The sequence below is a fragment of the Lissotriton helveticus genome, chromosome 1_1 (genome assembly GCF_964261635.1).
Source record: "Lissotriton helveticus chromosome 1_1, aLisHel1.1, whole genome shotgun sequence".
In the NCBI taxonomy this organism is placed as follows: domain Eukaryota; kingdom Metazoa; phylum Chordata; class Amphibia; order Caudata; family Salamandridae; genus Lissotriton; species Lissotriton helveticus.
In genome coordinates this window covers 707013080-707030625 of record NC_136057.1, presented here as the reverse complement: position 1 = coordinate 707030625, position 17546 = coordinate 707013080, and the positions used below count along the sequence as shown (strand labels likewise).

General features: G+C 41.2%; 1 protein-coding gene across 1 annotated transcript in view; it reads left to right on the top strand.

The window, feature by feature from the left end:
- The window catches only part of PTPRQ (protein tyrosine phosphatase receptor type Q), a 1500794-nt gene that overhangs the window by 453912 nt on the left and 1029336 nt on the right, over positions 1 to 17546 (top strand). The window contains exons 16-18 of the mRNA XM_078647981.1: positions 568 to 767; positions 3268 to 3517; positions 10021 to 10149. Coding sequence (XP_078504107.1) covers positions 568 to 767; positions 3268 to 3517; positions 10021 to 10149 — 579 coding nt within the window. The remainder of the gene's footprint in view (positions 1 to 567; positions 768 to 3267; positions 3518 to 10020; positions 10150 to 17546) is intronic.

The window sequence follows — 17546 nt, the reverse complement described above, 5'->3', positions numbered from 1 at the left end:
GTATTGTGTGAGGCTACTTCTGATTTGGGGGCTGATGTGCTGGTACTCCTTGGGCTTTTGTGAGTGTAAGGTTTCCAGAGTATTTGGAGAGACCATATGTTTTGATGAAAGTGCTCGGCCACTAGTGCGTTTGATATCCCTCGAGTCCATCCGGGACCCCAACAATGCGTAAATTTGTGCGTCAAGAATGATTTTCCAGTTCCTCCAATTTTGGCCCTGCTTGACATGATCTTTTTTCATCATTTTACTTATGAGTGAAGATAGAATCTTTACTGGCATAAAATCTGTCAAGAAATCCCTGATAGATTGTTTTTATTGATTTCTAATTAATTTGCACTGTTCTTCATTTTTGTTTCAAACGGCAAACCATATTTTTGAATTAAATTGTTGTTGAAGTGTTTCTTCTACATAAAATAATAATACTTGTTTTTGCATTACCTGTAAATCGTTCTATGAATACAATTATTTTAAAGAAATGAAAAAAGGCAAAGATAAGGCATCTGTTTCGTCTGATTAAAATGCTTTGACTCATTTATTACTGATTCCATTCACTCTTCCCCTTTAAAGCTCCAGGAAAAGTAGTGAACCTGACAGTGGAGGCAATCAGTGCATCAGCAGTCAACATGACTTGGTTTCTTCCTCGCCAGCCCAATGGCAAGATAACCAGTTTTAAGATCAGTGTTAAGCATGCAAGGAGTGGATTAGTGGCTAAAGATGCCACTCTAAAGACCGAAGATATTTTGGGATTGCGGGTACCAGAATGTAATGTAAGTTTCATTAGTAACTGTGGAAATATTTACCATCAAATAACTTGTTTGACTTCATGTGCATTGGTTTTTGCCACACATTCCATTACGTGCAACATTACTTGGAGGGCACTGTAAATCGCAATAGCCATGCCATAAAATATGGGCTACCGTCCTCTTTGGAGCTTATTATGGGCCTCATTTATAAACCCACTGCGCTGCCGGTATGTCACTTTTTTTTAATGCACAGGCGAGACAATGGGCTTGCTCATATTAATAAGGACATGTAAAGTCATCCTGCGTGACTTCATGGCCTTGTAAATATGGGCCCTTTCACACATTACTTTGCGTGAAAGGAACATTCCATGGGTGTTGCTGTGGGTGTTCCCACGCAACATCCAAGAAACCTAATACATTCCCATATTTACAACATTTTGTAAAGCTGGGAATGCGTCAGAATCCTAAGCCTCCCCAAGGGAGACGTGGGAGTGGCTCAAAGAGAAGAAACACTTTTATTATCTCCTAATGTTTTCTTCTTTCTATGTGTGCTGCATTCCGCAGCACACATAGAAACTCATTCTTAGTGGTCCTGTGGAGGGCAAGTTACTTATTGATCCTGATAAAAAACATTACTCTGTGTTTTGGTGTGAATGTTGGTGTGAATGTTAGTTTGTATGTCCTTCAAGAAACACATATATTATTTTTAGACTGAAAAATATAGACTGTACATTCACTAATTATGCCCTAGACTATATCATCATCAGCTGTGGCATAACCCTATTTGCATCCCTATTTGCAGAGTCCATATAATTTCTAAAAATATCTTAGGTTTGTCTCCTTTCAGTGCGGTATATTAGGAAACGTCACCTCAAAGTCATTGCCTAAAAATAAAAATACCCACACACAATCTGCCAGAGAGCATCATGCCATATTGAGCACACAATTATGTTTCCTGCAAAAATGTCTTAACGGAGTATTATTATCATGTTACCATCACTAACACCACCACCATTGCCACTACCATCATTACTATTACCACACCATTAATGCCATTAGCACCACAATTACCACCCCCATCATTAGCACTATTACAGTTACTAAAGCCACTGTTTCCCGCCATTACTATCAACACTTCCTCAGTGGCCATTACTTTCACCACGGTTACAACCTCCATTACCAACTTATATCACCAACGTCACCACAACCCTTACCACTACTGCCACTATCAGCTTCATCAGTACTATCTCTAGATCCACAATCATGACATCTGTCACTGCTGCCACATCACTAACACCATCAATACTGCTGTCACCATCACTGCCATTATTGCTACCATCAGCACCACAGTTACAGTCGCAACAATCACCAATCTCTCCACCACCACTATTGCTACCAACCCCACTCTCACCACAACGTGATGCCACTATTCTCACCACTAAAACATCCTCATCACCACCACAACATCCTCTGCATTACCACAATAGCCTCATCACCATCACAACAGTCTCATCACCACCATGTTGTGTGTTTTCTTTCAATAATAAAAAAGCCCTGCTGATTGATTGCGCAAGTGCTTGTTACCAAATAAGTATTATTGACCATCAATGTAATTATCACACAACGTCTGGAATTTACCAATTTGATTGGTATAAAGAGTCTTTCCTGTTAGTTTTTACAATGCACGTTAGACATGCGAGCAGACAATTTGCTTTGCCTTTAGGTTATGAGTATTTTCTGTGAGTATTTGCATAGTTTACTTTCACAGTTGGCTTTTTAGAAAAACAGTCTTCTCCCTTTACAGCTCTTTGACGTTTCTGATCAGTGGTTGTTAGTAGCTGATATAAAATGGGGTTTGCGCTATTTTTGTTCTATTTAGAAAGACATCAAGAACTGCCTCATCATTCCTGCCTCGTGAATCCTTCCAGCCATCGGGCAAAGGTGTGGGTTTTGCTCCTCTGCCTTTTGCCTATGGCCACGCTATAGAAATACCATATACATACATATATCACTTACTTATTATGCCTTTAAGAAGTATATTCTAATTGAACACCTTTCTTCTTCATATTTAAATTATTTAAATCCCTCACGTGTGTCCATCTGGAAGCGCTCCGAGACTGGTGGTTAGGCATACTGCATGAATGTGAGAACTGAGCTCATGCTAGAAATGCTTGGCTGGTGCTACTTAAACCACCATTCTCTCTGGGCATCAATTCATAAATTATTCGCTTACCTAGATTGTTAAAAATATATATACTAATTAACAGTACACATATACCCCCTAAAGAAAATGTAGCCCAAACCAATTTGCCCAACTCCTTATGCTACACAACAAGCGCCTGCAGATGAATTTCTGCCTTGCTGACCATGATTGGTGTTGCAGAGTCTAATTCTGTATATTGAGTGAACATATGCACAGTCCACTAAATGTGGTTAATAGACAACAAAAAATGTGTAGAAATGCTTTAGCCACACCTTAAACATGGATGCAGTAACATCTTGTCTTTGTTTTATTTTTTGCCAGGAAAAGGGGGAATCTTTCTTGTGGAGTACAACCAGCCCTACATCTACTCGTGGGCAGTCTACGACAACGTCACCCTCTACGTCTTCATCAAGCACAACAAGCTCAAACAGGATTACCTCTGCCTGGGATGAACCCATTACATATGTGGTGGATCATCTTAGACCATATACAACTTATCTCTTTGAAGTTTCTGCAGTGACCATTGAACCTGGCTACATTGACAGCGCAATTGTCAGGACACCAGAATCCAGTATGTACTTTGTTTTAGTTGAAGTCTTTGACATGGGGTTGAATGGAGAGCAGATTTTGGTCTTTGTGGTGGTTAAGGCTGACGTGATAAGATTTGATGAAAATAGTGAAAACAATGTTGCCATTGGAGGAGTTGTGTTGTTATGATTTATAGCATGCAACAATTAGGGATTGACAATTGGGTCTGATTAGCCTTAGCCTTCCTCACCATGAATTTAGAAATTGTGTAGAGATCAAATGCAAGGTGTCATCACTTCGAAGCTTTGCGAAACATTAATATATAACTGCTTTGATGGAAGCAGAAGGTGCAAACAAATCTGGCATGAGCTAACCAGGATCCAATTCACAAACAAATCCTCTCCAGGAAAGCCGAAGATACCTCAGCCTTACTCTTGCTACCTCATACCCTATTCACCAACACTTACATGCAAGCAGCATCCTCAAGATTCTTTTGAAAAAAACCTCTGCGGATTACATTTGCATGTCAGCATCTCAAAGAAGCCCAGGCATCTTCACCGCCCTATGTGCACATAGTAAAATGGGGTGCAGGGATTAACAACACCTCCCATTTCCCTATGGGAGCATGCATTACGGCTGGTTTAGGGCCCTAATGCATGTTCCCATGGGGAACTGTCGGAATGAGATCGAACAGTGTTTGGTCGCATCCGAATCAGGAGGTCGGTCAGTCCCAGTTTCGAGACGTTGTCGGGCGGACACAAGCCTGCCTGACCTTGTAATAGGCCCCCTCATCTAATTTATCAAACATGAGTTGCACAGATGTTGGCTAATAAACATTTTGATTACTGTGTGTTATTAAAAAAATAGATGTTCTTCAAGAAATCTGCAGGGAAAGGTTATGGAAGGTTATGAAGCACTGAAAATGCTGATTATCGCCTGACCTGAGGCAGCATAACGAGCCGTACAAGTGATCTCATTCAGGCACTTGCCTTGTGTTTTCTTGCTCCAGATTATCTGCACAGATATTTACCAAATATCACTAGAATTCCAAATTTTGGGGATGAAATGTTGCAATCCAAAGATATCCAATTTCTGCAGTAAAATGGTGACATTTACTGTGCAAACGAAAGAAACTTGTGGAAATAGTAGTTAGGATGTATGTTAATGTTTAAAATGAGATGTCAAAAATAACAGAAGAACCTTAATTAAACAATGGTTGCTGTATGTGTTTGTTTCCAACATTACTGAGCGTTTAGAAAGCAACTAGTATTAAGGCCTCTCCTCACTGAAACGTCTCCTGGCATTCTCTTTGTTTGGCCAAATGGCAATATATTCCTTCTACCCACAAACATCTCCTATCAACCTCTTTTAGCTGGTCATCCATCGCATGCCTTGTCTCGAAATCAGGCACCTGCTTGTCGCATTCAGCATAGTAAATAGAAGAAAGGCCATAAGGAATTACTGAGTAAAAAGGAATGGTTGCAGTGCCTAACTTGAGCCAGTGGTTTCCGTGCTCAGCACTGACACTTAATTGCCTGGCACCTGCACTTATGACAGCTGCCACATGGTGGTGCTGTTTGTGTAATTTAAAGATGAGCGTAAAACAGTTGTTTGTTCATTCAATATAAATGAAAAACAACTAATACCTGCCACCCAAGCCAGTCTTAAAGCTTTGGGGGCCTGAACAGTCTGAATTGTCGGGCTTGTAGCAGTGTGATAGTTAGCTGTAGTGTAAGTACTGTAATAGGCAGTGCTGGCAGGGGGAACAGGTGGTGCAAACTGCAGTAGTCTCCTGACGAGGGCCCTGGCACTGATTTTTTTAACAAATTAAGCACTGAATGGTGATTTCCCTGCCAAAATTCTCTGAGCAGGTGCCCACTGCTTAGCTCATCACATATCTCATCTGAACTAGCATTGCAATAAATGAGCATCTTAATTATTGCCAAAACTACCTCAGTTGCTTCTGCACACCTTCTGTCGGTCTGTACATTGAGGTGTAGATAGAAAATATGTAGTACATGCCAAAAATGTATAGACATTTCCAGAATACGTGGGAGACTGAAAAACATGTATTTTGCACAGAAATGTCTAGCAGTGCTTGTCTCCTCTATCTGGACGAGCATTTGACACCATCGTTAACATATTGCTACTTCATCATTTAACAGCAACACAGATGCACTGCAGATGACCTCTCAAATTGCATCACTGAAGACTACATAAATTACATCATTGATGACGACATTGATGATCTCACTGCAACATACAAGTTAAGCAGAATTTATAGATAGAGTAGATGACAAAAGGGCGAAGAGGCAGGCAGAGAGTATGCTTCCAATATGGATGTATGATGCTACATCGCAAACGTTTACATCGCATACCTTAACATCGCCGTCTTTACACCGCATGCACATTCACAATGCAACCTTTCACAACGCAAACCATTACTTCGATTCCCCATTAAAAAATGCATGCAAAAGACATTTACAAAGCACACAAACACCCCACATGCTTTAACATCGCAATTGTTTCCCTGAAATAACCCCCAAACTAATACACTACCCTACATAACACACACTTCACAACACTATCATACATCACAAAACAATCCACTTCCCCAAACCCTAAGCCCTAACTCCTAAATCCTTAATTACTACCTTACACTACGACCCCGACCCTAAAACAGTACCCTACACTTCCCTAAACCATAAGCCCTAAACCCTAATACACTACCTTACAGCAAGACTTCCTGACACTACCCTAAACCCTGAAGCCTAAACCCTAAAGCCTAACACACTGCTCTACACTACGACCACCAGACACTGCCCTAAACCTTAAACACTACACTCCAAGCACAATCCCCAGACACTGCCTTAAACCCTAAACACTACACTCTAAGCACAATCCCCAGACACTGCCTTAAACCCTAAACACTACACTCTATGTACAATCCCCTTACCTCTCTCTCCTCGCGTCGTCCCTGTGGTCCTCCGCCTCTTTCCCGGTGCTCATCATTGCAGCCTGCCTCCCGCCCATTACACCACATGCGATTTAAAACCGTATGCGTTTTAAATGCGCATGCATATAATGGTACGCGGCGTAATGGTCTGCTTAGTAACGTTGCTTGCGTTGTAACGCTTGCGACGTAAACGCATGTGACGTAACGCATGCGACAAAACGCATGCATTGTTCTGGATATTCCCCTTCCAATATGCAAGGTCACCATGAAATCATTAAATCAATATCAAAGCAAAAGCAAAAAGTACTGACTGCATACGATAGACAACCCCTGTACAGTATTCACAAAAGTTACAATATTGAGGAAAAACTACAACAGTAGAAACTTTGGGGCTCTGGCATATATAGAGCAGCACCTTCTCCTGTGGTTACTTACATGAAGATCAGCAAATGCATGAAAGTGAAGGGATTTTCAAATATATAATTGATGCAGCTAGAATAACAAGCATTGGCAAGCCAGTAGGTCTGGCTTTAATATGTCACTGGAGTAAACACAGATATTCTGAAATACTGTTTCTCACACTGAACCCAGCTGTATTGGCGTTCCTTCTGTATTTAATGCATGTTGAAGAAAATAATTTTATGTGGCAAAAGTGTGATGATTCCGTTTATTTTTCTGATTTAAATCAGTGAGGAGCACTTCCTGGAAGTCCGAATGACACAATACACAGCCAATTGCATAATGAGAAATCTGGCGGGAGCCATTGGCAGCTTTTATGCATATTTTTAATGATCTGTAGCAATGGAACAAACAGGAAGCCGCATTGTCAAGTCATATCTAAAAAGGCAGCTGGAAGTGAAGCCGATTTTGGTCTATTTTTGCCCAATAGTGGAAATATATCTTTGATATTGACTACGCAATTTCAACAGACATTCATTTTCCAGCAACCCCTTCTTGAAATAACATCTCGTCACAGGCATGTTACACATACTTTCACCATGAGTAGACCGCAAACACACCTGTAGAATACCTAATGGAGGAAAGAAAAAGTTAGAGCCAATTAAATATTCACAACCATATAATTCAAAAACATGAAATGGTCGTAAAATCACTATTGAGCCAGATGTCAAAACAAAAAGAGCTGCCAGTAAAAGATACAAGTTAACCTACCACTCCAGAAGAATCTGCAAGTGCATGCGTCATGGTTCTACATTCTTGTGCCAATTGCAGTCTTATCGACCACTAAAATAAATTATTCATCACGCCAAAAAGATCAACCACACTAGACTGAGAAGATTTATGAAGTGTAGTTCTTTCATGCACGATAAGCTTCTCTTAATTTTTATTTACATTTGAAGCAGAACAAAGGAGAACACATATTTAATTTGAAATTAGATTATCAAACAGATAAAAATCGAAATTAGATATAAATTCTTGGGGCATAATCCGGGGGAACTCCTCACTGACACACAGCAGTCTTAGGTGTATTGGTAGATTGCAACTGGGGGCTATTGGAGGGGAACCGGCTTCTCCATTTGCAGAGCATAAGCAAGAGAAATGTGTGACCCATTCCGCAGCAAGGTCATTTGTCTCCACTGAGAGAAAACCGTCTGGAGAGCCCATCGACACCAGATTCCAAAAGGATCACTGGTCTCCTTTTCTCACAGCATCTAAAAGCCCTTCGCACTTCCCAGCCTCCCACTCCCTTTTGGCCAGATGGATGACCCTTTTGTATGCAGCCCCTGGGTTGTAATCTCATTCCTGTCATGTTGCTTGGTGGCTTGCATCAAAGCAGCCCTTGCCCGCCTGCAAGAAGGATTAAACCACCTTGAAGGGGACTGCCTCCCGATAGACTTGTTGCTTTTCACAAAGAAAAGCTTATAGAGCTGTACAAAAATTCTAACAAGCTCTACACCGATCTTATCCTGATTCTCACTAGAGTCATAAGACCCGGCCTGGGGCAGAAGGCCTTCCAAATGTTCAACTATAATTTTGTAGACTTCCCCCACCAGATTTTGGGAGTGGATCACGATGCACCATCTCACCCTACGCATATTATTAGTAGACCTCAGTCTCCTGGCAGAAGGTTCAATGGAGCTAACTGCCATAATACGGAGGGGGAGAGCTACGTCACTGTAGAGTGCACTGTGGTCACTTTCTTGTCTTGAGAGGACTGCCATGTCGATTAAATAAGGCCAAACTTGCACGTCCACCAGGATGTAAACAATGAGGCTAGTCCCAGGGAGAAATGAGATCCTTTACTCTTAGAAATTAATACACAACAATGGAGTTCCCATTTCAAACTGCTTACAAAATATAAAACAAATAGATGTTTCGATTACCAAACTTAAGTTAGCCGGATTTTCTAATATGGGGACTGTTTTTGGATAATACCCTGAAATACTAACCCTTTACTTATTTTAGTGCTATATACTAGTGTTGTGCCTTTAGAACACAGTTTATTGAAGGTTAAACACTGCCATCAATGTTTTTAAATTGAAAACCAGAATTCTGAGGGAAGGAGTCTTCCCTGTTTGCACTTTGAGCTGTATCTCCCTCTTTCTCCAAAGCACATTCGTAGTGGTTTCAGCCGAGTAATTGCCCTCCAGCTTAGTTTAGCACAAGAAACATATTTTTATGATTTTTGGTGGCAAGTTATGCCAGTTTTTAAACTAAAAAATGTCAGAAAGTGACACATGTATCATTGGAATTGCATCATCCTCTTTTGTTTTAAGTACAGAAATGAAGGGAACTAAAAAAGGCTATAAGAATGGAAGATGAAGTAATCCTTCCCAGAATATGACTGAGAAAATTATCCTTCTTTGTGCATGTAACTATGCAGAATGTCGAGGATCTTGATTGAAGTCAGAATAAGGCATACCTTGACATCAAATGTGATTGTGTGTATATTCCTATGCAAATGTCCCAGTGAGGGACTGCATTTATTTAGCAAACGTCCTTTCGGGAGTTGTAAGTAAATGATGGTCCTTGTGTGGAATGAATCCCAGTTAGTTATTACACATACAACGATTCTGTTCTTTGATCTAAAAACTTGACACTAAGGGTTTATAGAGGTGTTAGTCATAAAACCCATCAAGTTTTCGAAGGAATTCATGTATACAAAAAAATCGAAAAAGGCAGAACAGCAAAGGAATGTTTTCAGATTTAATATATGTGGTAGTGCATATGATTAACGGGTAGTACATTTCCAGAGACTAGCATTATGTCTTGTAAACACCACATACAAAGTAATGTTGTCACTACATGCGAAGTGTGTGAAAATCTGACAATTTAAGCATGCTATTCACATCGGACCCTAAATGAGTTGTTAAAAAGAAAACAATTGAGTTACAAATGTACCAGACCATATAGACAATGATTTTGCCTTCATTAAATATCCAGAGAATGGGGTCTAATATGAAAGCCTACTAATTCTTTTGAGACAAAAAGGATTTATGGTTCTTGCCCTTTCTTTTTACATTTGCACAATGTACAGCTTCAACTATGCTTTTCTCTTTTCTGTTACATTATCAGGTGATTGTAGCTCTAAATTAAAATTTACCTTCTAAACACATTTTCCTCATTTTCAGTTCCTGAGGATCCACCACAGAATCTAGTGAAAGGTAACATTACAGGAAGATCATTCTCACTGACATGGGATACTCCAACTATACCAACAGGAAAGTTCAGCTACAGAGTAGAGCTATTTGGACCACTAGGTAAGGCAATATGTCTTTTTATATTTACTCTTCCTAAAAAGCAAAACATTTCCCTACGAGGGATTTATTCTCACTAAACTGTCCGACAAAGAATGAAATATTGTGAAAGTAAAAAAATATATAATTTGTATGGCTTTCATTAGATTTAATTAGACCATAACACCACTTAACACTTGATAAAATTAATTGTGATCTGCTTTAGCATGTTTTCCTTTTCTAACTTCCTACCACAAAATTAGAAGGACATGTTCTGTTGAGAATAATTGAAAGCTTTATACTTTTAGTTCATGCTTCCAAACTAATCAAGTAGTTAAACTCTCACTGTAGTGAACATATTAATTGTTTCTTATTTGAAAAAACATTCCTTTTGTTATTTTTATGCTAATGTTTACTAATTTGTGATTTGCAATAGTGTTAAAGACTGCCATGAGGACGTCGAAAAGACAATACTGTTATGTCCTGACAAATAAGACAGGAATAACTCACATTGTGTGTACACATGTTTACACTGTGTTAGGCAGCATCAAGGGGAGTCAACCTCAGTGAGGGGGAGCAGAAGAAACATTATTTATAGTGCTGTTGCATGATCATTGTAGAAGAGGTGGTTCTGACATGTAAAAACCCTTTTTTTTAATTTGCTTGAAGTGCAGGTTTTTAGATCTCTGATGTGAGAAAGCCTCCTTAATGGAGTCTCACTCACTGTAAACGTCTGTTAAAATGGTTCTGAGCTGTAGTCACAGGTAGCCACCTTTTAAAATTAGGTCCACTGCTCGGCAGCTTTATTAAGGGGCTTTACACTCATTATGTTTGAACACACATGCAAAAACATGTGCACATGTGTGCAGGCTGAGGGAGAAAGTCTGTCTGAACACAGGTATCCCAGTTGAGAATGTGACCCAGAATAAATTGGTTGTGGCCCATGTAGTCCTTGGATTGGCAATCCAAAAAGAAATGCCCACTTTCTTTTTGGCTAAAGTGTAAATCGGTAGTGTTGTGAGTGGGAGATATCATTTTGGATTGATTCAACTTAGAAAAGCTATTGAATACCTTTTTCTATATTTTCATGTGACCAGGGCACTTTTATAATATTACTTCTGACATATATGCTTTTCTTTATATATTGTAATTTTCAATATTTCGCGAGCCAGATTCAGGATTTGTACTACCCTTCTGGGTCATGGTAATTACCCACCACACCAGGTTGCATTTTAAAACCTCTCTCTGAATAACCGGCTCATTTGGAAGAAGTTAGAACCTGTGAAAGGGAAGATGTGGGAGAATAACCTACAGACGGGATTAAGCTGTCTCTCTCTGTCAAGACTGGGTTTTTTTTCTCACAAAGGCAAAGGACGATTGGGCAGAGCTTTGTCACCAGTCACACCAAGAGTTTCCTTTTAAGTCCTTGGGAAGAAAAAAAACGTTTTGGCTGGGTGGAATTGGGCTTGGGGGAGATATCTTACAGACCCTTAGTTGATTCTGCGATTTTGAAAGTTCCCACACTGATGTGCAGGCATCTGGGCTGTTTCCAGGAAATGTATGTTAGGGTCAGATGGGTGATTTGGCATCTCTCAATTGGGTAGCGACGCCCACTTTTGAGAACTCTCCGCCAGCTATTATAAATGTATTCACAAGAAACTTTGAGAAGAGTGGAACCACAGAAGTGGAGAGATAGACCAACTTGCTCATGAACCTCTATCTAGAGTGCAACAAGTTCACTGGCTCTGGACTTGTACTTCTTGTACTCTGGCTTCCCCAATGCCTCTGGGGTACTGGAGTGCATGCACTTGCTTGAGTTCCTGAATAAAGGAATTAAACCTTTTAGACTTTCTGTAGTCTTGTCCCGTGGTTGGTATACTTGGAGGGGGCCCCACAGTCTTCTGCTGAACACACAGTTGTCCCTGGAATGTCTATAGGTGTGAGATTCTTGGAGAGTGTAATCTGACTTGTGGGCCATGTGGTGCTGCTGGAGGAAGTTCCCAGGCAAATACACTGAATGCAGCAAAGAAAATGATCAGGTCTGATCGCTTTTTCAGCCAACTTCTACTGAAAGGACAGCAGTGCCTAGGGACTGTAAAAGCATAATCCAGAAAACTACCAAACATTTAAATATGTGCATTCCCTAAACTACCTAAATAACCACTCCTGGTGTCTGGAGCATACCACCAGGAGCCAGGATCACAAAACCTCATTATCATTAGCCCATTGGGTCCAGACATATCTTACAGTGAGCTTGCTGTTCTGAGGCAGCCTTCCTTGTTGTTCCTGCAGGGGCCCTGAAGCCGAATGCATGGAGGAAAAACCCAAGAGGGAAGCTGATATAACCCATGGAGAATATTGTGAGGAAGCTGGTTGCCTCTGGTGAAAAGCACCACCAAAATGTAATGGTGCACAATTTTAATTCCCCCGACAAGTGGTGGGGTCTGCCTGTACCAAGCATCCTACCTAGGGAATCCTAGGCCCTCTGTCTTGTGGGCCTCTATTGTGGGTGCAAGTCTTGCTTGCCCTTCCTATTCCCCACTTATGCCTACAAACTAAGGTGTGTGCAGAGCAGGAGAGCAGTGAAACACTGCTTCCCCACCCAGCCTCAAATAGTAAGTGCTGGCCAACGGACACAGCAGCACAAAGGAAAGTTGCCATGCAGCCCCCGAACTCTGCACTGAGGAGGGATAGTGCATGGGTTCCCTACAGTTGGGGCAGGGGCAACCACTTATTAAAATAAATGCCAGTGGGCACTTTGAAGGAAGAATATAAACGAACAAAAAACTAAAATAAACAACTCTCAGCCTAAACAAATGAATCACTGTGGGCTGCAATGTGCACCCCATGAGGCGGAGTGCGCAGCCATAACATTTTGCATATTTGGCTTTTTGGTTTCACAGAAGGACTGGGGCACCACACAAAGGAGTAACGTGTGCTTGAGGGGTGCTCCAAGCTGCATCAAGCTGCAAAAAACCTGCTACTAGTGTGCCCATTGTTTCCAAAAGCTGCAGCCTTGAGTTCCCCAGGTCATTGAATATAGAACCCTGGGAGAAAGTTTCCTGGTTGGAAGCACTTCCAGATGCTGTGTTTTTGTTTAGAGGTTCTGACGTGCATGAAGGTCGTGCTGGGTCCTTTTGTTTATCAGGAAGTCTGATTAAAGGAAGAAATATGATACTTATTGGGATATTTCTGTTTCCTGCTACTTGTTGCGCTGCTGAGTTCAGTGTCTCTAGGTCACAGCTCCTCCCCAAGTAAACCTCGGTCTGTTCTCTCTCACTATCCTGAGAATTAAGTGCTGAAATGTGTGCTTGGCTCCTAGTTTGGAGGTATACAGTATGGGGCCCCAGGACAGGAGAAGTGATACACCTTGTTTTTTTCAGTTGGGCCAACAGAAACGTATAATTGCTCTAGAAACCTCTGACCCTGATTTCTCACAATCACCACAAACCCTGCGGACACAAGCTGCACACTGCAAAGTAAACAAATGCCATTGAAAGACAGACACATAGGCTTCATGGTTGAACAACGTGCAGCATCATGTGTGCTTCTGAATACAATGCCTTTGCTTCTGTTAAGCATCAACATATTTATTTGGTCTTTGAGACTACATTTATGACTCAGAAAAAGTGATGACGATTCTAAAATATCACCTACATTTCTCAAATAATAAATGTATCTGTTGATGATTAAAGTGCCTGGTCTGTGCCTCTTCAGGAACTTTACCACAGAATGTTTTTGGCTTTCTTGCCATGTGAATCAACAATCTATCAGAGCACCTCCTTATAGAAGCAACGGTTGTCTGGAAGGACTCTGAATCTTTGTAAAGTTGGCCTTGAATAAGAGATCCCACCATCAACCTTAACTTCCAGTCATATTTCATGACCACATTCTTGGCATACCTGGGACTATTCCTCCACAGGTGTCTCCTCGTTAGCATTTCTTCAGCAGTGAAGATTTTATAAGAAGACAATTTAACTAGTATAAACTGTTTCAACTCCAATGATGACATTTCTGCTATTTGTACAGACAAGAAAGATTTTTCGGTGAAGAAAAAGTGGGACTCCAGTGAAGCCAGGACCAGTATGAATTTTGGAATGTGGAACTGAAATTTGATAGCAAAATCAACTCTGAGGAAATGGCTTTTCTAAATCAATGTGACACTAAACATAGCAGATTCTAAAATACATGCAGCAACAAAACTTTTCACCGTTCACATTTAAAGGCCTCAGTCAACAGCAAAGATTTTAAATGTCTGTGAACTCTACAAAGTTCAAAGTGGCACATAAAGTATGCAAAAGACAATTCTAGATTAACCCCTTTGCTGCGGGGGGTTTCCCCCCCGCTGTGCGGGGGAGGTGGGCCGGGCGCGGTGCCGCTGTGCTTGTGACGAGCTCAGCTCGTCATGAGGCACAGTGCAGCTGCACTCATGGCGAGTGGAGCTCGTCACAACCACACCCGTTTTTTGAATGTTCAGCACAGCGGGATAATTATCCCCGCCTGCAACGTTCCAATGGCCGTGACAAACTCAGCTCGTCATGAGTGCAGCTGCACTGTGGTTCATGACGAGCTGAGCTCGTCATGAGCATAGAAGAGGTTAAAGAATCTAAGACAGGTTGTCAGACCTGTCATCCATAGGGTAGTCTTTCCCCCAGACTTTTACCTTTTGCTTCCCATTTTTACTGATTCGTTTTGTTGGTTTGAGGACTCTGAGTACTTTACTACTGCTAACCAGTGCTAAAGTGCATGTACTTCCCCTCGAAAACATGATTACATTGGTGTATAGTTGATTGGTTTATTTTTTGTACTTGGAAGTCTCTTGTAAAGTGGTATACCATATACCTAGGGCCTGAACTTCAACTGCTACTACTGTGCTGCAGCACTGATTGTGCCACCCACAGATGTAGCCTTTCAAACCTGCTTCAGGCCTGCCACTGCAGTGCCTGTGTGTGCAGTTATCTGCCACATCGAATTGGCATTTAAATCTACTTGCCAGGTCTTAAGCTACCCTTTAATTATATACTAGCTGTACCCTGCCATGCTTTGCTGTGGCTCAGTCTGGTTAAATGGAAGAGAAAAAAAGAGTAAGCGCACGTTTCTAATATGTTTAATTTCACAATGCTTGTGGGCACACAATATGTTTTTGTGACTATTGTCACGTTGTGTATATATAAATACGCGCTAATGATGCAAAGTGAACTAACTCCTCCCCACTCCCTCCACCCACTTCCCGGTCTGCCATCCTGACACCAACTGTTCATCCTAATATATGTAGACTATTGTCTCTATGCGTCCTTTCTGAATGTTACAAAGTGATCCAACTCCTCCCCCCTTCCCTCCACCCACTTCCCGGTCTGCCATCCTGACACCAACTGTCCATCCTAATATATGTAGACTATTGTCTCTATGCGTCCCTTGTAGTTGTTGCACAGCGACAAAATCGATAGGGTCTGTTCGGCCTTTCGATTAAAAGCACGCATGTATTGGACACGCGCCTATTCGAATCCAACGTTGTGTATATATAAACACGCGCTATTGTTGCAAAGTGAACCAACTTCTCCCCCCTCCCTCCACCCACTTCCCGGTCTGCTATCCTGACACCAACTGTCCATCCTAATATATGTAGACTATTGTCTCTATGTGTCCTTTCTTAATGTTGCAAAGTGAACCAACTCCCCCCCTCTCCCTCCACCCACTTCCCGGTCTGCCATCCTGACACCAACTGTCCATCCTAATATATGTAGACTATTCTCTCTATGCGTCCCTTGTATTTTTTGTGCAGCAACCAAATCGATAGGGTCCGTCCGGCCTTTCGATTAAAAACATGCGCGTATTGGACATGCGCATATTCTAATCCCACGGTGTGTATAAATAAACACGCGCTTAATCGAATCCAATGTTGTGTCAAAATGTCAAATCAATCGGTGAAGAACTTTCGGACATTTAATATTTTGAACAAACGAACATTGACTTTTTTATGTGTCTGTTTGGGCTTTGGATTAAAAACAAGCGCATATTCGACACATGTGTATTGGAATCCAACGTTGTGTATATAAAAACACGCCCCTATTCGAATCCAACGCTGTGTCAAAATTTCAAACCATCCTAATATATTTAGACTATTGTCTCTATGCGTCCTTTCTTAATATTGCAAAGTGAACCAACTCCTCCCCCCTCCCTCCACCCACTTCCCGGTCTGCCATCCTGACACCAACTGTCCATCCTAATATATGTAGACTATTGTCTCTATGCGTCTCTTGTATTTTTTGCGCAGCAACCAAATCGATAGGGTCTCTTGGGCCTTTTGATTAAAACACGTGCTTATTGGACACGTGTGTATTCTAATCCCACGTTGTGTATATATAAACGCGCTCTTAATCAAATCCAACGTTGTGTCAAAATTTCAAATCAATCGGTGAAGAACTTTCGGAGATTTAAGATTTTGAACAAACGAACATTGACTTTTTTATGTGTCTGTTTGGGCTTTCGATTAAAAACACGTGCGTATTCGACACGTGCGTATTGGAATCCAACGTTGTGTATAGAAAAACACGGCCCTATTCGAATCCAACGTTGTGTCAAAATTTCAAAGCAATCGGTGAAGAGCTTTCGGAGATTTGCGTTTTTGAACAAACAAACATTTACATTTTTATTTATATAGAGAAGTCACCCCTAAGGTATGCCCTAAGTAACCCTAAGGGCAGAGTGCCATGTAAATAAAAGATAGGGCATGTACTTTTATGTTTTGTATGTCTGGGTAGTGACAAGCAGCCTATTTCGTTTTTCACTACTGTAAGGCCTACCCCTCTCATAGATCAGCATTGGGAGTCCCTTAATACACTTTTAAGCTGAAATTCCTGATCAGAGATTTGTAGTTTTTTCATGTTTCATACGTTTGGACTAGTAATGATAAATCCTCCTTACTGGTGAATTTGGATTTAACACTACTGCTTTAGAAATGCAAATTTTAGAAAGTGGACATTTCTCTGCTCTTAGCTCTTTTGTGCCTTACAGCCAGTCTCCAATACACATCTGGGGTGGGTACAGCTACACTATGTGCATTCCCTCTACACAGTTACAAACACAGGAAGGTGAGGCTCATCTGAGTACCTATCTGCATTCATCTGCATTCTAATAAGTCTTCCTGGGGAGGGAAGAATGGGATGCGCTGACACTTACACTTCAATAGGTTGTGTCCTGTCCACGCACAAAGCACTGATTTACAACCCCCCCACCAATTTCCTGACAGACAGGACTAGGTTGCAAGGGATCCTTATTTATTTATTTATTTATTTATTGAGTTTGTAAAGCGCGACAGCTACCCGAAAGGGTTTCCCGGCGCTAATTGACCAAAAACAACCTGACCCAGAACAAGGAAAGCTACTGATTGAAGAGCCAGGTCTTCACTGCCCTTCGAAAGC